The sequence below is a fragment of the Ceratotherium simum genome, chromosome 38, assembly GCF_057802395.1.
Source record: "Ceratotherium simum simum isolate JZ-2026a chromosome 38, ASM5780239v1, whole genome shotgun sequence".
NCBI classification, from domain to species: Eukaryota; Metazoa; Chordata; class Mammalia; order Perissodactyla; family Rhinocerotidae; genus Ceratotherium; species Ceratotherium simum.
In genome coordinates, this window is record NC_141937.1 from 5,815,104 (window position 1) to 5,840,809 (window position 25,706).

At 38.4% G+C, this 25,706-nt stretch overlaps 1 protein-coding gene across 6 annotated transcripts in view; it reads right to left on the minus strand.

The window, feature by feature from the left end:
• QKI (QKI, KH domain containing RNA binding) overlaps nucleotides 1-20,411 on the minus strand; it is a 148,413-nt gene extending 128,002 nt beyond the window's left edge. For 2 of the 6 annotated variants that reach the window (XM_087425044.1, XM_087425043.1), the window contains exon 1: nucleotides 20,039-20,309. In XM_087425044.1, the coding sequence (XP_087281170.1) occupies nucleotides 20,039-20,180 (142 nt within the window). In that variant the 5' untranslated portion in view covers nucleotides 20,181-20,309. Of the gene's footprint in view, nucleotides 1-20,038 lie in introns of all 6 variants that reach the window. The other 4 variants (XM_087425048.1, XM_087425047.1, XM_087425046.1 and 1 more) reach the window with 3 other exon arrangements.
• Nucleotides 20,412-25,706: the final 5,295 nt, after the last annotated feature.

A 25,706-nucleotide genomic window follows, 5' to 3' on the forward strand; every position in this document is an offset into this window, starting at 1 on the left:
TTATACATGTATATAACTTACATATATTCCATACACCTTATTCCAGCTTCATCATATATGTTAAAATGCATGAAATTTTAGTTTTTTTCTGAAATTGAAAAAAAGCTTTCTACATATTGATTTACTGGATCAGGAACATTAGTTAAAATAATTATACTTTCTCTCACAAAGGCTTAGCATAAAGAATATTTATCTTTAGGCTCTATCTCTGAACTCTAAACTTGCCACAGCTTACTTAAGCCAAACAAACCAAACGGCCAAGCATCCATACTACTGATAAGGGAAGAGAGAAGGTAATTTATTTTAAACTCTGCAAATTTCAGAGATGGCTAAACATTCTAATTTATCTTCAACATTACATGGAAGCTTACTTCTCATAAGGATGTATTACAATCAATCTAGCACTTCAAGTAATTTAAATAAAACTACCTTCAATGCAAATATACAATTACTGGCACTGATTTTAACAAGAAAAAGTAATACTCCTATTTCTTCTTGGTCTTCATACTTTCAGACTCACCTGCACAACCTCAATAAACTGTTTCCTAAATACAGAGAATTTGTAAAACTTTTTTCTTCTCTCTATTCTCGTTTTCTCAACTATTAAATATTAAATTCCCACTTTTACTTTACAACTAAACACTTCTATAATTCTATACTTAAAGAGAACACAGACTTAACAAAGTTACACTCTTATTGTATAATGTGCCATGCTGCCCAGAATATATAATCCATCATATCGGGGTTGTGTATACAAGCAAATTCTAATAACCTCCTAGAAGTAATCCTTATTTCCCTTCAGTACCCAATAGTTTCAGTAAGTATATGGAGAAATATTATTTTTATACTTTACATTAGCACTTTTACATTTTAAACATTTAGCATCCTTGGATAAGTCTCACTTTCCAATAGTCATTTGAATTTGGACATAAATATCTGTTTATAATGTAACAGATTATAAACAAATATGTGTGTCATGGGGGGGAAGTGCACCTCAAAATACATGCTACAATATACCAAAATTCAGGGTTAAACACCCTAAATACTGTATGTTGGCTCAAGGGGTTAGTTTATTCCTAAGAAATGACAAGCATTAGTCACTTAGAGTAAAAAGAGACAAAGTTGAGATTTCCCATAACAGAAATTCTACCATTCTGTGATTAAATTTTATAATATAAACTCTTTAAATATAAAACAGTAAAGACTGACAGTTTATATGACAGACATTCTATCAATAGAATATTACTTATAAACCCAGAGTATTCTGCATCCTTTAAGATGATCATATTAATGGCAGAAACATGAATTACATATGACCATAAATGTAGTAAATGAATTTCACCTCATTAGGCACATCATGTGCCGAAATATAAAAAGGTAGCAACATTTTAGATATTTAATTAAATACAAAAATGTATGCGCTAAAGGCTTTATGTACAAAGCGTAAGCAATTTTAAATCAACTATCTTTAGCTCTTAAATAGAGCACTCAAGTATCATTCATCTGAACTAAGCAGGCCAAGCAAAATATCCTGTGATTCCTATGCTCTCCTCAATGTCGAAATGGGTGGATAAATTGAAAGCTTGTTCTCTCAAGAGTTGCTTTATAGGCAATTTTCTCTCAGTATCAAGGTCTGCAATTTCCATTTGGCTGCCAGTTTGCGATTAAATTCATCACCTTTATTATAAAAATGTGCTTTACTCCATGGCCTGCTGCACAAGAACTATAAGGAAAACATTTTTCACTGCTAACGGCAAAATCATTCTAAGGCAACCATCACATCCACTCAGACATCAGCTTCCTCAACCTGACGTAGGAGCCCACCACTCACAGGGACTTCAACAACTGTGTAACCCACAGAAACTAAATTCTATAGAGATGCCATGCCATAAGTTTTTCTGGATAAAATACAAACTCCTAATTTTTAAATTCAGTGTCATTGTGAATGAATTAGCCACAAGATAAAAAGTCAACTTATAGAATATTTCCAAATTTCAATAAAAAGACAAAATAATTGTTAAGTGTTGGATAATTAAGCATCTATCTTTTAGTCCATTATTTAAAAGTTCATGGTTTGTTTTGAAGCTTAACTTGCACTAACTGGGCAAACCGCCAACGGTCAAAGGTAATTATAAGATATGTTTATATTTATATAACACTTCTACCTGACTTTATCTTCTTAATAAGTCACAATGTAAGCTTCAGAGGAAAAAAAAAAGTCAGAAAAGAAAGAAATAATACTTCCCAAATAATGGCAGTAAAGCTAATCACCATGTCACATTTAGGAAAACAATATTATTCATTTGTGAGATTTACATTTTTTAAAAGATTATCTATAAAATTAACATTTACTTTTACAAACTTGACCTGTATGCCAAAAATTAAGAAATCTCTTATTTTCAGGTAAACTTGATAGTATGCGTTTTAAAATCTACAGGGGAAAAAAATGTAACTAAATTTCACATTAAGTGAAGCCTGTAATCAGAGGAATTATCAGATCATATAAGATGTGACCCCAGAAGAAATTTTCTCCTTCCTGCTAAGAAATGACATGTTCCCTTCCATCTTAACCTGTGCATGCCTCTGCCACGGCAGTTAAGCACTACACTGAAGTTTCCCACTTCATTTCTCTCTCCCTACCGTTGTACGGCTCCTTAAGGACTGGACTATGCCTTATTCATCTTGGTATCCCCAGCACCGCCTTATTAATCTTTGTATCCCCAGCACCCAGCAAGTGCTGGATAAAAAAAAAAAGTTTGTTGAAAACTAAATTACAGCAGGAGTCAACATCAGTTTTGCTAAAACTACACAGGGTCACAACCCATTAAATTTACAGTATTAGTCACAATGAGCATTTTCTAAGTGAAATAGAATAGAAAAATACTATATTACATCATAAGTAATGTGGACAAATACTATTCATGAAACTTTCATTTCACCTGTTACCTAAATATACACTTGTATGTACACAACATAAAATATTTCTCTTTATAGGTAGCATTTAAAAAATTTAAGATACATACCTTTCCTGGTTCATATTATACCATTTCTCCAGTTCATATTTATACTGTCAGGATATATGTACTAGTCATTCAGCAAATATTATTAATAATCAAAGAGACTCGATTCGCAAAATCACAAAGTCACAAAGACTTCCATATTGAGGGTCCTCTTAATTATCACTACTTGCTCCAATATTTTCACTCTTTCCCCTTTCTCAGGCTCCAAGCCATTTTGCCTTTAAACATTCATAAATAAAGTAACTAAAAATTTAGTATTCAAATTTGGATGACTTGAGACACATATGCAGTTACCATGCAACAAAATAACAATGTTACTGTGGTATACTCTATGATGTTCAGTTAATATATTTCAATAAGAAATCAAAGGTGTCAGTCCTTGAATAAAAACGAAATGTGAAAAGCAGGACTTTCATGTCCCATACCATCATGTAAAATAAATAAATTTTCCTATAATCTAAAAAACAAACCTAGGATTTTCTAACTCAGATCTTACTTTCATCTTACCTAACTACTGTCATTCTTTTACAGATCCATTTATCCCTCTACTCTCTTCCTCTTTTCCTATTTTCTTTTATTCAAGATTTAGAACAAAGTGTTTTTTAAAGACACCTCCCCTAAATTAATCACCCTTCAAAATTTAGATAAGCTTACCATAGCTTATGAAACGACAACCTGTATGGAACATCAACACAAACATGTCTAAGGCTTAGTCTAGCAATGACAGAGAACCTGAACTGAGTATTCAGAAGACACTAAGTGGCTTTCTCACTTTCCCTTATCTTCACCTTAGACTTTCATCACATTATTCTAGGGCAAACTACCTAGATCTATAAGGAAGTGGGGGAAATGAACAGCTTACTCTAACGAATGATTTTAAAATATTTATATTGCGTAAAATATGGACAGTGAAGTTCTTATGCAAATATACACTAAATTGTTCCTAGACCTAGAGTAAGCCTGCTGAAAAATGCTAATGGAGACTACCATGAACCTAGGAGAGCCTTTTGTCTTTGATTTAACATCAGCTTAATGAAAGTATCACTCTGTGCATTAGATGTTTAATTTTATTGTTATTTAGAGGAAAAGTTAAAAATACCCTGGGTAGATATTTCAAGCAAAGAAATAAAATTTAAAATAATTAAGATTATCCACACATCAGAAACTGGTCACATTACACAAATTATCAGTTATGACATAATTCTCCACAGAGGGGATCAGGCCCAAAGGTACCCTCTGATTGGATAATAATATAACTTAACAGATATATTTCTGTCACAAGAATCACTCAAGCTACTGCTCCTGAAACCTGTAGTTTCTAATCTGTAAAACTTCTTCATACCCTCTGTAAATGAACTGTATTTACATATATAACGAAAGGATGGAACTGTGCTCTCTAAGATCCAGTCCAGCTTTAAAATCTCAATTATAGGGGTTTTGTTGGAACAAGGACAAAATTTTTTTAATAAAAATCCTTTAGGCCTTCCAGGTGAAATGCTATTCTACCATCCACCCTTGTAGGTCCCTCTTTTTAAAGGATGCTACAAATGATAAATGTCATCAAAACTTCATTTTATGATATGACTGAATAATTGCTGTAACAACACAGAAAAAGAGAGCTAATATCTTATATTCACAGATTAAAATCTAAGTTCACAGAAAAAGTTCCACTAGTTACTGACTTACCTCACAAAACTACTGCATCATTGCACCTCAATGATTATTAAACAATCTAACAGATAAATATTTTTCTTTTCAAAATTTAACAATTTCTCTTCACCTTACAGTTAAGTAGTTCCCAAACTTAAAAATTTTAGACATAAACCAGGCATATGTTAGAACATCAACATATTTTTCCACACATATCTATTTTAAAGTATGTTTCAGTCGGATGTTTGTCAGCGTTCTGTTAATTTTATTTAGAGAATTACATTTTTTAAGACAGCAAGTCTAAATTTTTATTTAAATAACAAATACACTGAATAAAACAAAATTAACTATTGAAACTATTTGCCTCAACTGTTGTTATATAATTAAAATGAGAAAGGACACTTTTTCTTGCTTCCTTTCAGATGGAATTTGTAGTAATCCCAAACTAAATGAAATTTAACTATTTTTTTCAAGGAGTACTTTGATCTGACTTGAACCGGCATTCTCATTCAAAAATAAGTTACAAACAACTATTATTTAAAACCTCCTCCCTCTAGGATCCACAGGTCTTTATAATCTTCTGATACTTCCCATAATGAATCCTCAGACCACTAGTTTCAAGAAGAAAAGAAAGAAAAAAGGCTTTCCTTTACCAAGTAATTTCAGAAAATGCTCAGTTAAACCGAGTTAGCTTTCTTTACTGCAGATCCCGGATATTTAACATGTCAACACACGCTCAATTCATAAAAGGAGTACGCAGCACTTCTCTGACTACAGAACCCTCTATTCTCAGACCAGGAGGCCAGTACTGCACGGAACACAGCTTTGCAAACACTTTCCTAAAGCCTCCCTCAACTCAGTGTCAAATTAGCAGATCTCAATCTCTCCCCTCCTACCTAAGACTGCAATCTTTCAAGCCAATAGAGCAAAAAGCAAATGGAGAGGATGATGACAGGCAGGCACATGGCAGAGACCCATCCATACATACAGATCACAGTATGCTAGCCACTCACCTACAGCACATCTAGAAATCCAGATGTCTGTCCTTCTCCGTGCACCTAAACCCAACACAATCACCAACATACACACACAGAAAAGAACTAAAATAAATGGAATCATAATAAAGGGTTAAGTAAATCCAAATGTATTGGTAAAATAGATTAGAAAGCCAAAGTAAGTATACACAGATTAAAAAAAAAAAAAGGTTAAAACAGAAGTGCCAAAATAACAGGGGTAGTAAATCAAGAAAAGGAAAATCTGAAAACATGCAGCAAGCATAGCAATCTGTCACATTAAGACATACTAAACAGAAATATGGAGACAAATAAAAGGGGAAAAAAATTAAGAGAAAGATCTAGGAGGAAAAACCTTAAATGGGTCTCCCATTATCAATAGGACAGAATCTAAACTCCAGGCATTTAAAGCTTTCTGCAGTAGAGAATTATTTACTTCCTCTCTCAGTCTTGGAAGGCTCTCATATTCCAGGATAGTGTTCCCCTGGGTCTAGAACGCGACTCCCTTACCTTTTCTCCACTTCAATCCTATCTATCCTTCAAGAGTCAGGTGAAATTTTAACTCTTCTGCAACATTCCATAACCTCCCCAGCCTAAAGCGACCTCTTTCGCACCAGCCTTTAGTAGTCTCCAGTTTATATTACCTTATATTACTTTTCTTTTCATACTATCTACTCTACTACTCAGACAACTTGAAGGTAAGGGATGACTCTGAAGCTTTGTTGTATTCCTCATAACATCCTACATGTAGTACGCATTCAAATTTTGCGAATAAAATAAAAAATTTCAAATAAATACGGTGGTCATTAAAAACTAATATGTGATATGTGCCATATGCAACTCTGACATTACTCAAAAATTACATGTTGCGTAAGAGTAATCACTTTCTACTGGCAGGCAGCATAAAATGTTGATTTCTAATTAACTACATTGCAAAAATAAAAGAGCTTGGTATTCATAGGACCCAGTTACAATATTTAGTTAACTTAAGGCTTTTTAAACAGTGAGTAATAAACTTCAGAAACCATTTGATATTATCACCACACAAGCTTCCTCAAAGCAAAGTCATATGTCCAATAGAGAATAGTTAAGTAAATTACAATGTACTTCTATTAAGACAAACTATGTTACCATAAAAATTATACTGTCAAAGAATATGAAATAGCAGGGGAAAATGTTCATGATGGATTTTAAAAAAATCAAACCTAAGCATAGTATTACAACAGGATCCCAATTTTGTCATATCTATAAATAGGGGTTGCAGGGGGAAACTAGAAGGAAATTCATCAAAATATTAAGAGTGATTATCACTGAATTATAAGTGATTTTCATTTTTTGATACATTTTAGTTTTTTCCCATGAGATGAAGAGTACTTGTTATGACAAGAATAAAATATATGTCTAGTTCTTTATAACGACAAATTTTTTTAATGATTACTAGGAGGAAGAAATGTCAGTTTCTCATAAGCTCTCAAATGACTATAAGAAATAACCTTAAAAATGTATACACAAAATTGGCCATTAATAACTTTTCCTGAAAAATAATAATTTATATTAAAGTTCAAAGACAATATGCTATGACACCTCTCTGCCCTCATACCACCACCTTCCCCAGGATTCAGAGACCACAAACTACACTGTCATCAAGGTGAATTGAAAATGCGAACATTTTCAATTCTCCACATTTGAGGAAATACAAAAAAGAGAAAAAAGAACAGTCTGGGGGAAAAAGGTAAAATGCAAGTTATCATTTCTGCAAAGGCATCACAACGAATCTCTTCTTCCCTGGTCCTCTACATATAAACAAAGACGACATATATATTCTTCTCTCATGTCTGAGTTCAATTTCAAGTGATTGGGAAAAAAAAAAAGCTATTTTACAACTGATGTGGCAATTTAAAAAAAGCTCAATATAACAACTAGAAAAATATAAGCAACACATTATTAACAAAAACACATACTTCCAAATCATATCTAAGAAGGAACTTAAATAAGCAATATTTCTTTAACAATTGCAGAGTATATTTTAAAACAAAACATATAATATTTACCTAACTAAAAAAACTGACAAGGAATGCTATAAACTATAATACTAAAGTGAGATAAGATTACCTTTTACTGCTGATAATTTTTTATTACTATGATAAAACTATAAACCCCCAAAAGAACTTTCTCTTCATATAACATATAAGAGTAAACTACAGCACACATTGTTTTCTGACTTACATTAATAAAAGAAATCAATGGCCTGGTTCAAGACTTCAGAACTGCAAAGATAATATATAAATAGAATACCTTTAAACAAACTTGACACAGTCCTCCGCCAAAACAAACAAAAACCCTTCAAACAGCTAAGGTGTAAAGGCAGAAACTGTATTTCAGAAAACTGCTGTAATCAATCTGATATCCTAAAACAGTCATACTTTATATAGTCAACATACTAACATATGGTGTCTTAAAAAGACAAGTTCTTCAACTGACTTACACGCCACCCCAAATATTAAATTCAATAACTGCTCTTCGTCATATTCCTGAGCAACCCTTCTCTTACAATTTAAAGGAGAAAAATTTCCTATTCTGGTAAAAGGATTATTTCTCAACACATTTTAATCACTAAAAACTGTCTTGTATGTACTAATATCTCCATCTGCTGGAACATAACTTCCTTACTATTAAAAGGTCTTAAGGACAAACACTTCGCAGTAGAGATTTTGCAACTACTTAGAAACAAAATTTTCATACTTAATTTCTACCGATAGATTTTCTCTACCTCATAGGACTTTAAAAGCTTAAAGAGCTATACTTAATTCTTTTACCAATATTATTCAGAAGAATTCACTAAATTAAAACCTTTTGCCTGCTATGTTCTTTTCCTACTGTTCTTGCTTAAGATACAAAGCGTTAGTCTAAACAGAACAACCTTCTCCTTATAAGTTTGCTATTTTTCTGGATCATATCTCCACAAAACACACACCCACTAACCCCTGATTTTAAAATGTATGTATATTTTCCTCTAATTTCTGCTGGACAAGGGGTAAAACCTAATAGGAACAGTCAATACAACTAAAGAACTTAGCTAATAAATGACATCAAAAGATCAAAAATAAGATTTGGTAAAAAAACACTTACTATAGATAGAATAAGGCCAAAAAAAAAAAAACGGAAGAAAACTGCAATCAATTAGAAGAATGAGAGGTCACTGGCTATATCTATAATTTGTAACATGTCTAAAATGTATACAAAAATGTTTAAACATATTCATTAGTTTTACTATTGATGGTAATACTACTGTTATTTTGAAAGTGTTTTCTTTATATTGTAGGATAAAGTAAATAAGTAATTCTGTCACTGTCAAAAACCATGTTAGTTTGGTGTTAGCAGGAAAAAAGTGATTGTTAAATGTAATGTTAAAATTGAATTGAAAATACAAACATGAAATCATGAATTTCAGAACTGATACTCTCTAGTTCTGTCCACAGAAAATGGCCTGGAAGTAACCTTCCCATGACAGCGACAAATATGTTTAGTGCCTAGACTCACATCTCCAATACCATTCCCACTAAAAAGAACCTTGGAGAAATGGCTAATTCTAGCTGTGGGGCAGGGAAGGTACAAGGTGAGCTTGGGACATCAAACTATTCCAGAAAGCAAGGAAAATTTCAAAAGACACAGGAGGCAGTTAGATTATCAACAGTCAAAGTTGTGACAACTTGAACACCAAAAAGAATAATAATTGTAGTTCACTTAAATACAGTGAGCCTATGAAAATTCATGAGCCCATAATGATGATCATGAAAGAGAAAGACAGAAAAAATTCATTTGTCACCATTTGAGGCAGCTAGCAAACCAATACTTTTGAGAACCAATCAATAATTAATAAGAATAAGCATTTATCTGGCTTTTCCATTAGGAACTTATTTCAGAATAACAATATATCCCCTGCTGGTGAAAGAAAGCTTTACCTTTTAAAGAATACCTAACTTCACAGTAGAAGGATCAGTCTATTACCACCCTAACTCAGATATCAATCTTAGCTTCACTAATGGTGGAACCAGATACTACACCTCCAATGTGATGCAACATCAAGTACATAGCATCACCTATGATGTTATACTTGAACTTATTCAATCCTTAGACCTAACTTCCAAAGTACTAGATACACAGGGCATAGAGGAAACAAGCCCAATGACAAGGAAGTTACATCAGTGTCATAAAAAAAAACATGGTTCTAGATTAAAGAGATAGTCATAACCAGATTCAAGGAGTGGTCCTGAGTCAGATTCTGGTTTGGACAAGCCAGTTATAAAGAATATTTTGGGGATAACTACAGAAATCTGAATATGGACTGGTTATTACATTAAGCATAGGATTAATCTATTTTGTTCAAGGTGATGTCACTATGTAGGAAAATGGTAGTTTTTAAAGAGATACATAAATATTTAGAGATGGAATGTCAAGATACCACTAATTTACTTAAAATAATTTACATAAAAATAAATACAACTAAATAAAAGTAAGTAAAATGGATGATAAGCTTAGTAAAGTTCTCAGGAAGTCTTCATTGTACTGGATAGCGCATACAGGTTTAACAACAGATAAGTGAGGTTGGGACAAAATTTTCTCCAAGTAAGTAATTCAAGAATTCCTAAAATTACCCAAACTGAGTTTTTTCCAACTCTCTTTAATTCACATAGAAACAAAAGCTCAATTCTAAGTAACCAAAAACTGGGCTGACAGCTAAACAAATGAGCCCCACATGTTCTCAATACTTCAGGATGAGTGTAATAACTCGTGGATAAGGAAAAAATAATTTGTGTGTATGTTTATTTTTAGTTAAAACACATTTTTTAAAAACTCTAAAGAGTCTAAATCTAAAGAAAGCTCAAAATATTTTTATTAAATATTTTGAGAAAATACAACTATTTAAAAAAATTTTTCCTAACCACTTTTCACACTGTCCAATTTCTACTTCCTTAAACTCATATATTCCATACACTTGTTTACCCCCAAAGAGTACATTATGACACCCCAAAATAATCCAAGCCTTCAGTGATTCCTTACAAAACTCAGAATAAAATTTAAACTCTTCATCCTGCCATTCAAGGCCCATTACAATATAGCCGTAACCTTGTCTTCTGGCTCTGCTCTTAATTCTCACTACTTCTCTACTTGCATTTGCCATGCCAACTAACAGTCTAGACAAACTTTCTGAACGCTTTTCAATTTCCCATCACCACTGTTTTGATGATGCTGCACTTTCCATTCTCCTGGAGCACTTTCCACCCTCTCATTCACCTCATTAAACCCTACCAACTATTAATACCAACTCAGGTTCCACTTCCCAAAAAAACCTTACTAGCTACTTCAGCTCCAAGTGAGTTCTGAACTACTAGAATGCTAGCAGTGTGATTCTCCTGCACACAAAAACTAGCTAACATCCATATGGATAAATACATTACCTTTCTCCTTTTTTCTTTTCTTCTCTTTCTCCACAAGCCGCTTTGCTTATCTGATTGTCCTTCCTATCAAAAACAACCTAAAAATGTCAACAGAAATTAAATGCTACTTATAGTCTGAGAAGCTCTTTTGCATAATACTCTCCAGCCTCTGAGTATTTTGATTTGAGGTTGGCAGGGCAGTTGATAATTCTATTTACAGATGAAAAAGCTGAGATTCAGAGAGGTTAGATATTTTGTCCACGATCATCAAACTCATTAGCTAACTGCAAAGTCATGAATAGATACCAAGTCTACTAGTCAAAGGACTCTTACAACTTTGCAACATGGTCTCGTTAGCATATGGACAGAAACAAATTCATTTTCATCCTTATGCTGGCTCACGGATGTACACGTGCATACACACACATGCAGAGTGGACACCTGCATACCAGCCATAACAATGGGCGCATCACTGCAACAATGGTGGCAGCAGCAAAAATAGCAAAAGATTAGTTACAGTTAATTTCAGAGTAATTTATATTTGGCTTTGATTTGAAATTTTTATTTTTTCTTAAAAAATTTATTCACCTGCCATGTAACAATTCTATCAGAGTGATACAATTAATGTAACATAGCAGGCAAAGAACTGTGGTTTATACTTAATTCTCTTGAATATAGGAAAGGAGGAGTCGATGCTCCAAATGCAGGCACATCAGGAATGGAATGTAGTGGCTACCTAATGCAGCTCCCATCTCCATTCAATCCATCATCTTCCACCTCCTGGCTGTCACTCTTCAGAGTCACCTACCTATGCTATTAACTACCTTGTGCTAATCTAAAACTGATGCAAATACATACCTGACTTGAATCACCTAGCAATATTAACCCTCTCTATTAAATCTTCCAACCAGAAATGGTAAGTTTCCTCTTCAGTTAATTATTAAAAATAGTAATCATAGTAATAACAACTGCAACACCACCACTAAATACACACTAGATTTATTTGGACCACGTTACTTAAAGAGCTAAGGCTCTATCCTCTGGTTTCTAAGAAGATTAACTGAATGAGGTGAAACCCTCTAAAAATGCCTTTACTTTCTCACTTTTTGCCTCTTAACTATCGTAAAGATTTACTATTTGAAAAGGAAAAAAAACATATTCTAGCTCCAAGAATTTGACCAGCATTTGCTCAACTCCAAAATATCACTGAATTAGCAAAACCCCCATGTGCTTTTTTGGCCTGATGTTTACAACCTGAGGCCACAACAGCAGTTTTTTGGCACGTGGAACTATTTGGGTTTTGCTTCTCCAGTCTCACTTAGGGAGTGGCATGGTCACCAAACAGATCAGAAGGTAGAACTGAGGGTCCAGCTCCAGCCCCAATACTGCCTTGCCTTGTGATTTGGACCAGTCACACCTCTCTAGACCTCCGTCTCTGCACCTATGAAATAAAGACATCATCCCTCGACTCTCAGGTCCCTTGCAGCTCGGAAATTTCATGATCTTTTGATATTACTTTAATTTTCCTTATACTCAACCCTATCTAAGAAGAAATGTTTTGCATTTCTTCTAGTTTTTTTCACATATACATCTCTCCAAATACTCTCATAAAACAATTTTGAGACCCCATAAAATATTATGACGCCACGAGTTAATGAGAAAAAGGTTCCAAATAAAAATTGCATAAAAGCTTGCTTTTTACCAGCACTTTCTTAGTTCCCTCAAATGTAATAAATATATATATATTATGTATTTCTTGTTAATTTTTCCTATATATTTTAAACTATTAGGTTAGCTTAAAAGCCAAGGGCTCCCTGGAAAATTTGCAACTGACTAGGTGATCATGCCCAGTCTTTACACTATCTCACCCTGTGCTAAAGCCAAAAGCAAGGTGTTTAATTAAGACCTGCTCCCTTTTCCCCTGTTGATATATAATCATTTCAATCCTGGGGCCAAGCAGATATTTCATTACTTCGAAAATCTTCCTTGTTCTGGAACTTTTCCATCCCCAGCACCCTCTCCCAAGGATTTCAAGGCCAGCTCACATACACTGCATGTCTCCCATTATATACATGCATGCTTGCACCCACTCACATGCATGCACACACACACGCCCTTTCCTTACTACCGTGGCCATATAACATATGACCACTTTACAGATTTAAGTGCATTTTGATGTTTTTCTGACACTTCAATACCCTTGAAAAGTATCCAAATTGACAAATTCTGCTTTATCACAAATAATGTGATAGAAATATTACAGTATGATTCATTTTACCAGCCTTGAAATTTACTTTAATAAAATATATAGGTTAGAATCAATATATGAAGCAACATTATGAACACAAACAAAATTTTGTTTATTTTGTTAGACTTGACAGTATTGCTGGATTTTCAAACTAGAGTTTCTGCTTCAGGAAATTGAGGAAATGGTGAAAACATTAAGTACAGTCATTTGCCCATTAATTACAAGAATTCTGGATAAATCACTTTTCTACAAGCTATACAATTGTTAAAAACTCATGACAGATTTATTTTAAAACATTGTTAAGACCAAAGCAGAAAAGTAGACTCCTTTTAAGAGGATTAAGTTTCAGTTAACTGAAATTTTCAATTTATCAGTCTTTAAGTAATGGCACTGTTTCAAATTAGCTTAAAGAAACACCTGTGTTTAAAAAATTGCTATTTGTGTTAAATTACTGTAACTGCCACATGTTTATACTCAGCTTTCTTCTAAACTAAAACCACTCAGATAGTCCTTATTTATCCTGAACACATCAAAGCAGCACTTAAAAACAAGGAGTCTTTCCTATTGTGCTTTGTACAAAGTATAAACTTACATATCGATTAAATGTTGACTTTTATAGGTAACTGACTAGGGAAAAGGTTTATCTATATAATTCAATAAATGCCAAAACTTTCAAGAGCTGAGATGAGCACTGATAGTTTTTCTTTGCTTATGCATTGATATATTTTGTATAAAGACTGTCTAGAAACTTAAGTAAAGCAACTTTATCTTTCTAATTCTCATTTACACCCATGGTAGTAAAGTAAAATTAAGATTAAGCTCCTTGAGGGCAAGTATTGCAAATAATATTACTGTAAGATTTCTAAAACAATAAGATTTTCAAGAAAAAAAACACACGTACTTTTTCTGATTGTCCAAAACGATCACTAATCATTATATAATTTGCTTAATCCCATATTTTAGAGAAACTAGAAATTAAAAAAAGGATATAAAGTGGCAACCTATTTATTAATTCAACAAACATCTGAGAGTGTGCCAGGATATGAGATGGGCACCTTCAAGAAACTAATTCTAACAGGGTAGACAGACCCAAAAAAAGATAATACTACTACAATGTTAAGTATGGTGATAACTACATAGAGAATAATACCTAACACAGACTCAGATGATATTTACAGTCAAATTTCATAACAGTCACACTAACAAAAAGAACTGTACTCACTATGAAAAGTTTAATGCTATTTTGCTTTCTTTTAAACGAAAATAAAGCTATAAAAATCTTACTTGAACACCAAACAATCTAATTATTTTGGGCCCCAAAACTAAAATGTCAATTTTTAAAAGGGGTATAAGCATTCCCTAAAAGTTCTCATTAAGGGAAAAATACATTATTGCACTTAAAATTCCAATTTAACTGTCTTAATGTAAAAAAAAAAAAAAAGGAGGGTTCAGAGAAAATAATGAAGTCCTATCAATCACATAAATATAAAATTGGTACATAATTCCACTTATGACTTCTTGACATGGGCCCAAGCACCACCCCCATCCCTTGGCCCTAAAATAGATCCTTGGATATCTTCACACAATAGTTGACATACCAAAGCAGAAAGTTGCAATGGGCTCTTTTAAGCTATCAACAAATGAAACCCAACAATGGCATACCATTTTCCATCTCCAACAAAAAAGGGCAAGTTTTACTTATAACTGCACCATCATAAAACAAACAAATTGTACTAACTACACTGAATTTCTCAAGTAAATTAAAATGTAGTTCCAATCAGATTATAAAAAGTGCCCCTATGATCACACTGGCCTAATTCTCTTAATACCAAAAAAAGTCAAAAAACAAAACAAAAATCTTACACATCCAAGTATATTAGCCTCAAAAAAGGAGCATCTGAATCATGCCTCATAAAGGCAAGGTCAAACCCCCCCCCCCCCCGGGGGGGGGGGCGGTATTACACTTCATGTCTTTGTCACAAGCATCTATTTCCCTTAAAAAGCAAACCAAACACCATTTGCTCTTATGGAAAATGGATTCAGGACAGATTCAGGACAGTGACTAGAGAGGGGATAAGAACAGAAACATAATGGATACAAACCATTAAAAAAGTCAAATTAACTTGTTTTCACTTGATATTCTCAAAGCCATTTAAGAAATGTGCTCATAAGAACACACTAGCAAATGCTATTAACGAAGAAACCTATTTCTATTAACTCAATTACTTTAGGTCCTTGGGAGTACAGCTTTTACTACAAAACTTATAAATTGGACAAAGTTAAGAAAAAGGAATCACCTTCTGCCTCATAGTATGTATGTGCATTTTGAATACATATTCTGCCCATGAGGGACTTGAGCTTCAAAAGTACAGAATGCATGTTGAATGAATGACCTATAACACAAACCATCATTTCCATTATTGCCTTATATAGCTGGTGACACCTCCTGGGTGAAGAGAAGAAAAGGATAATGAAGAGAACTGATTATAAATATTGGCTTCCTTCTCATTACTACTAATTCAAAGGGCTTGTATACAAAAGTAAAATCTTCACTCCTGAAGAACAGAAATTCAACTTAAGTAAAATCTGTTTGTCACAGATATTGATTACTGTTAATAATGCTTCTTCAGGGGAAAAAAAACAAAGTGTAATAAATAGCCAGAGCCCTCTCAATACCAACAAACAGCCATATAATTTTTAAACCAAAGCTTTTATAGACAAGCAAGATTTCTACAAAAAAAAAAAAAATTGAAGTGTAAGAGAACTGAGGATACGATACATTCAATAATGCATGCATAATAAGTGGAAATAAACATTAACACAGCAAAATGTTAACTAGTAAAGCAAGTTTTAATTTAAAATATTTTTTGCCCACTTTTTTAAGGGAGAGGGAGCAGGGTAAGAAACTAAACTGAAGTCAAAAAGAAAATGTATTACCCAAAAACAAAAAAGACCATGAGAAAATGAAAATGAATTTTTCAAATCAGTAAAGCAGAATCTAATCTAACATGTTTGCTCACTTTTTCTGAGCCACACACTTAATTTTTCAGATATTCACAATAAAACAATTTAGGCTAGCCTTCCTCATAAATCATACTACACATTTGTTAATTTGTACATCAGCAGTTTACCTTCTCTCTGCCTAAAAATGAAAACTCAAAATCTGATTTCAAAATCCCTAGCTCTCCACTGTCCCCTATTTGGGATTTTTAAGTCCAACTGATTTTATTTTTCACCTTCTCATTTCTAAATTCCAATACCTCACATATAGAATTTGCATTCAAGTACTGCCGTTATTTAAGTTTCCTTTTCATGACAAAGAAAGATTTTTCAGAAAAAAAAACTTCTTGTAGTAACTACTTTCTCCCATGGATGGTCCAGGGTTCAGTTAAAAACTTCTTTCTAAAGAGAGAACAGTTGAAGACTTTAAGACCTCCGTTTTATCTGCAATTAACTCTACCTTCAACGAAAGATTCTTAAGTACGTACTGGAATTATCAACTGAAGTTACGTCCTTTATATGACTGGTCCAACCTCGAATGTATTTGTAACTTAAAGGAGCAACCATGTTGAAGACATTTGGAAGGGAAGTCTGACAACCCCTCCCCATCAAAAAAAAAAAAAACACAAAACCAAAAAGATTGCCCACAGTCCACAGACCAAATATAGGCTAAAGGTTAACTTGGCATGGAATTAAAATTAAAATGCTGAGTCTAAAGCATTTAAGTTATAATCAACTAAGAAAATCTAGCACACGTTAAGTCCCAAATTTGTAACTAGCCAAATAAAAATTCTCAAACTGACAGGCAAATTTTTTAAAAGCTTACTTTTGAAAAATATTTTGAAATAGAATTGCTAAATACTTATTCAAAATCTCCAGTTATCAGAGAATAGACCTACTGTAACTAAGCACAGTATCTTCATTAAACTAATCACTGAAGTAACAGTTACAGTTTATCTAAATTTAAAAAGAATTTTTCAACCAATCATATGAACAAAGGAAAACGTAATTCCTAACTACAAACAGAAGTCATGATTAACTTATTTTGGACAACGACAGGCTACAAAGGGGTAAAGCACAACTTGCCAAATTGCCGAATTAAATCATCCGGCACAAAAAAATGTGATGCACTTCAGAAACCAATATTTTTCTTTAGTTAAATTAAGTTTATAATAAGGCTAACAATTACAGGAAGCAGCTTATTCCACACTAAGGAATAGCCCCTTTTCCTGCATGTTTGTACTGGTCTGATAAAAAAACAATCAAATTTCTTAGTCATTATGCTGTCCATTTTAAACATCCTAGCTACCATACAGAAGCAACCTTTACGACAGGGAGTTGAAAAGGCTACAACTCAAGACAGACTAAGACAAGAGATGGAATGAAGCATATTAAAAGGAAAAAAAATATTATTTAGAATGTTTCATCCTCAACTAGTGGTCTCCAATATTTAAAACTCAAGTGGTTACTATTTCAATCAGACAGAAATGAACAAACTTTTGTTACAGACAATGACATAATCGGAAGTCTAGATTTAGAAAATTAAAAATTTTTGAAGCCAAAGGTTAGAAACTTTTTAACAGAGAACTCCAAATTATCATTTAGAGATTTTAGATAACATAAAAGCACAAGTGAGAAGCCTTTTAGAATTAATCAGAAAAACTCAAATTATTTACTTTCTTAAATAGTATGCATAAGATGAAAATATTTCCAAACTTTTTTTTATCATCGCCTATGCTGTCTGATTGAACTAGACATTTTAATTCAAACTTCTTCAACTTTAACCCTAAGTATTGTCAAGGCCTATTTTCATTTTAATGTCTATAAAGAATTCCTTGTAAACAACTGTACTTAAAAAAGTGCTTAGAAATTTTTACTAGTACTACTAAAACTTTAACTTTACCAAAACATGCCAAGGGAAAATAATATCATATTTTTGAAACGTGGTAAAATTGTTACAATAACTTTAAACAAAGTATTTTCAGCGTTTGTAAATACATATATGGACACAAAATGACAGATGAAATAATATACTATCATTTAAATTTCAACTAAATTTAATGTAGGTCAGATTATTGAGTATGTTACACATCTTGCTCCAAACATTTCTCATGTTTAAAAAAAAAATAACTGGCGCCCCTTAGCGCTCACATTTGGAAACACTCAATTTAAGAGTTCCAGCAGATTTTTTTTTTTGACATTCCAGAAAGTTTTCTGCCTCCACAACCTTTCAAAAGCCAACACAAATAGGAAAACTAGAACCCCTTAAAGAGACAGCTCAACTTTTCTCTGGAGCAATTCGAAATTAACACACTTGCTGTTTCAACAGTGGAAAAAGCCCACTGCAATATGGATCACTGCTGTATGTGTAACACATGAATGCAAAAACGACAACGCAGTTAATACCTAACTTTTGTACTTTTAAAGTTGTTTCTATGACTTTCTTGACAACAAAAGCTCCCGGGAGTCTTCTTTAACCATCTTTTATCTCGGAGACATTTCCGGTCTTTTGTTCCTTAGTGACATTCCAACTCTCTAAGCTTCAGATTCCTTTTCCCCAGCTCTACTGTAAAAATCGGGAAATTCTCGTGAAAAGCCTAAAATCCGTTGTTCACCTCTATAAAAATACAGTTTCCAGTTTTCTTTAAACAGTCCTCCGCTGATGCTTCTAAACCGAAAAAAGAAACTCCTTGCTTCTCGATTTGCAAAACAGATTTTTTGGTTGGTCATCTCTCTAGGCGTCCACAGAAAGGCACAGCTACCAAATATTAATGCTCCAAGTAGCCGCTGCACGAACTCGCAGAGAAATTCCAGAGTTAGCCAAAATTAATCTTCTTGTCACTCTTCGCTCCCCACCGACAAAGCTTTTGGGCAAACTTCTGCTCGTTTTTCTTTTCGCCCTTTCAGACCTCTTGATTTCCTGTCCTGCAAACTCAGGCAGCGGCGTGCCGGGGAGCAGGCTCTCCGCCGGAGTTCTCTCCAACTCGGGATTACGTCTACATTCATCCTCGCGGTATTTCGCGCTCGCCCCCACCCCCACCCCAAAAGTGAAGTTCAACTCCCCAACACTTCTCGCTTCCCCAAACAAAAGGACCGAAAGTGCTTTCCGCTGTCATTTGGGGCTCCATCAGCGTTACTTTCGGGCGCCCGCGGCATTCCTTTACATTCACGAGGCCCGCGCTACTCCCCTCGAGTGTTTACACGCCACACAAACTCCAACAAACCACAGCCCCGCGGGAGCTCCGCTCGGGGACCCGCCGGCGTCCTCCGGGAGGCCCCAGGAGCGGCTCGGGCCGGTGTCCTTCAGGCGCCCGCGGGCCGGCGAGGCCGGGCTCCTCCCCGGGAGGCCCGCGGAGCTCGGGGCCGTCGGGAGCCCACTGCCGCGGCCGGGCGCCGGAGGCGCGGGACGGGGCCTGCGGCCGCCCCCACACACCCGCGGGGCGCGCGGTCCCGATCCGAGGGCCCGCCCGCGCCGCCGAGCCCGGCCCGGCCCGCGAGCCCGGCCTCGGCGCCGCCTCCGTGCACCCCCGCCCGGGCCTCCCGCTCGCGGGCGCACGGCCCCGCCGGCCGCGACCTCCCTGCCCTCCCAGCCGGCCGGCGGGCGTCGGGTCCCGGGGAGAGCGGCCGCCGCCAGGGCGCGGGCCGCCAGGGGCCAGCGCGGCGACTCACCTTCGTCCAGCAGCCGCTCGAGGTGGTTGAAGATCCCGCAGAAGTTGGGCAGGCTGCTCATGAGCTTCTTGTCGTTCATCAGCTGCATCAGGTAATCCGGGGTGGGCTTCGGCTTCTCCTTCGTTTCCATTTCCCCGACCATATTCCAGGCTCCGCAGCTCACTCCGCCCGCCGCCGCCGCCGCCGGAGAGGAGGGAGGGAGGGGCGGGGAGCCCCGGCCGCCGGCCGCTCGGAACTCGGCGTCCCGCTCCGCTCCCGCGCCGGGCGCCGGGGCGGCCGGACCGCGCGCTCGCCGCGCTCTCCCCGCCCCCGCAGGCACTTTCGGCCCGCGGCCCGACGCGCTCCCGGCCCGCCGCCGCCGCCGCTCCTGACCGCCGGCTCGGCGCGTCCCTCACGAGGCCGGCGGGCGGGAGGCGGGTCTCCGCGGGCCGAGTGCGGGCGCGGGCCGCTCGGCGCCGGACGAGGAGGAGCCGGGCCGCCGCCGCTCGCTCGGCTGGTCGCGCCCGCTCAGCCGCCGCCTCTGCCGCGGGCTCGGGGTCTCTCTGGGCTGGTCCCCGCCGCGGCCGCCTCTGCCGCTGCCGCTGCCGCCGCGCTCTGACTCCGCTCCTCCTCTTCCTCCTCCTCCTCGCCGCCGCCTCCTCCTCCTCCTCCTCACTCCCTTGGCGGCGGAGTTCGCCTCAGTTCAGGCGGCGCTGCCAGCGGCGGCGGCGGCGGCGGCGCGGGGGGAGGGGCGGCGGCGCGGGGAGGGCCGGGGCGGGCGCCGGGCGGGGCCGCGCAGGGCGGCCGTTAGCGGGGCCCGGCCGGCGCGCTCCTCCTCCCGCCGCCGCCCCCGCGGCCCCGGGTCCGGGCGCCGCAGCCGCCGCTGCCGCGCCGTCTCCCTCCGGCGGGGTGGGCGGCGTGACGGAGGCGGCGCTCGGCGAGCCGGGCCTGGGCGCCGGGCCGGGGTCGCCGCCGCGGGCGGGCGAGAGCGGAGGGAGGGGTCGGTGCGGGGCCGCCGGCTGGGGGAGGGCCGCGGGCGGCCGTGCTTTGGACTGGGGCGGGGGCTGGGGCCGCCTCGCGCTGCTCGCCAGCGGGCGGCTCGTCTGGCGGGCGCGGTCGGGCGGCGCGTTAGGTGAGAGGGATTTCCAGCGGGACGCGCCGGGGCCGCGCTCCCCGCCCCCCGGCCCCCTCCTCGCCTCCCGTTACTATAGTTTTTGAAAACCCTCTGATCCGCCACCCCCCAAAAGAGGATTTTTTTTTAACGTCCTGTTGCTTCACGGGGGACTTTCGGGGTGGGCGTCACGTGGCCCGACACGTAGCCGTAAGGTCCGAGAGCGCGTGCGCGCGTCGAGGCCGGCATCCACGCCCCTTCCGAGGGTCGCCCCGCCCCCGCCCGGCCCTGCCAGCGAGGGGGAGGGGCGGGGTCTGCCGCGCGCCTGCGTGGGGAGGGGGCGGGGTCGGGGAGGGGGCGCGCCCAGGGGAAGCGGAGGGGAGGGGAGGGGAGGGGAGGGGAGGGGGAGGGGGGGTGGCTGGGCCACGGGACCCGGAGCGGCGGGTCTGGAAAGCAGCCGGGTCTTCGCTCCCCGGCTCCGGGTCCGCCTCCACAGGAGGCATTCGCGGTGGGCTTTGACTACCGCTGCGAAGCTGATGGGAACGCACTAACACCCCGTGTTCTCGCGGTCCCCTCTGGCTTCGGGAGCCACGCGGCGGGAAGGAGCCTGAGAAGCGGCGGGCCCCGCGTAGGCGCCCCTCGTCGCCCCGACGGCGTCGCTCTGCCGGCGCAGGACCTGTGCGAGCAGCGGGCGCGCCTGTGGGGACAGGCTGTGCTTTGTCGCGGCGTTCCGTTATTCCGGGAGCCAGCGACAGTCAGGACTGAGCGTCGCGGTGTACGGAATAACGAGGGGACGCGATGCTGTTGGCGATCTTGCGCTTCTTGGTGACATGGGTGTTCAGTAATAAAATGCAGCCACAATAAACAAATGAAATAAAGAGCATGTACTGTATCTAGTTCGGAAAACGAAAGTCAACGTTCGTATTTACAAACTTGCAAAAATAATCATACAGCGGGCAAGAGATTTTCCAAGCAGCATGATGGGGGGATTTCAAATATTTAGGTTTGTTTGGGGAAGAATTTTCTGAACTGCAACAAGGTAGTTCTCTGCTTTATAGAACGTTGTCAGTCACTAAATCTGTATCTGCATTTTATTGCAAGCTCTTTATGACGTGTTCAATTAACATGGACAAAATTATTCAATATCGGCCTGACGATTGTGCGAGTTACACTGGCTGAAGTATCTGTCGTGTCTACTGTGTTTTAACTGTGAAGAACTTAACTGGGATTTTTAGTAAAATTTTGCTTCGCACCAATTCTGAGGAACACTTTTGAGTTGTATTGAAACTACGGGTTTCAAACAAATACTCTTTGAGTGGCAAGTAGCTTCTGGCCTGTTCTTTTGAAGAACATAGAATGAGTTTGTTTTTAAAAACAAAGTAAGCTACTTTGATGGAGGAAATGGAGTTGCCTTAGGTAGACAAAGTTAAAAACATGTAACTCGCAAATATTCTAAGTTCTCCATCATCCACAGCTGTTAATAGAGCCACGGAATATTCACCTTCTTAATTATCTATTTAGAGGATGAATTTTATAAGTGCAAGGAATACTAATTTGATCAAAAAAATTGTCTCTTTAAAACTAATGTAAGGTATGCTGCTTCAGTACCTAGGAAAATGATAGGTGGTTTTAAAAAGTTTTGGTACCAAGTTATTCATTTAATTTGCTAGTTGTAAAAGATTCGATCCCCTCTCTTAATCGGTTCACTTGTTCATTAAGCTCCCAGACCTGTGCTAAATGCTTTGTATTGTAATCTCATTTAATCTTCAGTTCAACCTTGTGGCTCATATTGGCCAAGGCCTTATTTTACACAAGGGGAAACCCAAGGAGAAGGAGGTTAAGTAACTTCCCAAGACTATATAGCTCATGAGTCCTGGGTCCAGGATTCAAATCCACTTTTATTTTATTCTGAAACCCGTGTTCTTTGCCCTTTTACTAATCCTATCCAATAAGTCAGGTTGAAACTTCTAACGATGTTCGACCATTTTCAACCCATAGAATCTCCAATTTCATATGGCTCACTCGGTTCTTATAATCTAATTGAGCCAGATCAGAGTTAAAGAACAGTGGTAAGCAATATTCACTTCCGACCTATTAAATCCCTTATGGTTACAGCATTTGATCATAGCTGATATGTATTGCCTTTCCAAATATGCATACTACATCAGTTCTCTTATTGCAGTTCTTCAGTGGTTCCCCCACCCCCACCCCGGCCCCGTGGAATGAACCCAAAGACGGGTACCATGGCCTCTGAGATCTCACAAGCTCTGGCCCCCTGCTGCCTCGCTGATGTTGTGTCCTCACTTCCCCTAGTGTGCTGGGCTCTACCCCCTGGAATCCCTCCTGATCCTTAAACAGGCCAAGCATGCTTTCTACTCCAGGACTTTGCCCTTGGTGTTCCCTCTCCTTGCAAGCTTTTCCCACATCTGCACGCCTGCTTCCACCCTTTCCCAGGTCTTATCAGAGAAGGCTTCCTTTACCACCTTTATAAAATATCACATGTGTGTACACACACACGCACACACACATACTGTTAGTCTCTCTGCTTACCACCCTTTTAATTTTTTTCATAACATTTGTTTCCCCCTGACATGTTCTATCTATGGGTAAATTTGGCTGTCACCTCCCCCTACTGTAAGCTTCATGAGAGCAAGGACTTTATTTTGTTCTATTTTGAACTCCCAACCGGTAGAACAGCACATGTACATATAGGCACTCATTAAAAATATGTTCAGAAAAAGAAAAATATGTTCAGAAAAAGTATTAAGTACTTGTTATGCTCCAGGAATTGTGCAGAACCTTCACCTACAATATTTCTTTTAATCCACACGGCAGTCATTTGAGGTAGGCATGAATAGCCAGATTTCAGAGGAGAGATGGCTGATGCTTAAGAATAGTGAGAAGCTGGTCCCATAGAGGGCAGAACTGGGTCCAACAGGTGATACCTCTCATTGAGACAAGCGCCCTGTCTGCAGGTGTCCACAGTATCCCTCCCCTTTCTCGCTCACCCTCCTGCCTCAAGGCATTTTAGGTATATATTACACCATTAATTACCCGACATGTGACAAGTGCAATGAGGAATACAAAAATTCTTGGGATATATCACTTGCCATCAAAAAGCTTAAAACTGTAAAAATTAATGTGGAAGGACTCTTTAGTCGCATTATTACAAAAATATCATCTTAATACAAGTTGCAACATACAAGAATATATGTATAGGTGAGCTTCCAGTTGAAAGTCCTTATAATAACTTTTCTTACTCTGAAAAATTATGTCATCTAATATGTTGACACTAGAAATGGTTCTACATTTAACATCAGTAATTAACCACGAGTGGAAATGTATTTTCTGTTCTCTTAAATTTGATTGGCTGTATCTGCTTATTGCTATTCTTGACATTTAAAATAGAAAATTACAGTATTCCAAACTTTTTTCATCACCATGGAGTTCTTGCAGGAATGTTTCTTAGACTTAAGAATCACTCTTAATCTTGATGGCTTTTTGTCCCATGTGTTCTTTTGAAAAATCTTAATCTTTACATTTTCCTAAACGGGAATAGGGCTTTCCCAGTATCTTTGTAAAGTGAATGTTTGTTGTCTTAAAAGACTTGAGTATCCTTTTAAATTGTGAGATGGGTCATCAGGTACTATTTAAAAGGTTGAAAATGACACATTTTAAATATGAATATCTCAATGAACAAATATTTGAGTACCTATTATATCTAAATACCTGTCATTAACCCTAAGGCACTTACAGGCTGAGCTGGGAGTTAATATCACAAACATATGAAAAGTTAATTAATAAAAGTAAGTGCTAAAGGCAAAATGCTCTAAGAATGCAGGGAGCACTGCCATTCCAGGCCTGGAAGCTGGAGCAGACCTGCACTGGGAGGTGGGTTTGCTCTCTTGCTTGAGGAGACATCCAAGTGCTGAGGGAGGGTATGACAAAAGCCTGGAGAGTGGGAACGTACCAGGCTGTAGGGGAGGAGTTTTCATAAGGAAGAGTAGAAGCCAGATTTAGGTTGGCCCCAAATGTCAAGCTAAAGTGCTCGTAGAGAAGAGCCTTGGGAATTTTTTTTAATACAAGGCAATGAATCAATAGAAGAATAACATGGATTCCTTTCGGTGTGGCATATTTACATCTCTAAGTGCAAATGCAGCATTTGTAAAATCAGAGGCACCACTCTTCACAGCCTTTCTAATGTTAATGGTGCTGCCCTTTCAAACTGCTCCCCTGATGGCTGCAGACGTACTACTAACATTTACCTTAAACCATTCTACGGGGGTTAACTGTTAACTGACGGTGTCAGGTTTCTACTCTTTTGACCCTAAATGAAACTTAGAGGTAAAAACGTTCTCAGCCAGGAGGCAGGCCTGGTGCCATATAATCCAATCTTCATTCCATACTTAAAGAGAAACTTGAACTAAAAATAATTGTCTGTTAATTACAGGAATATGAGAGTGAATTAAAAATGCATTTTGTTTTGATCAACTTTCAGACTGATTCATGGTTTTATGATTGCAAAACAATTTCCGTAGTGTTCCCCTGGATTGGGTTGATTTTTTGCTTTTTCCTTTA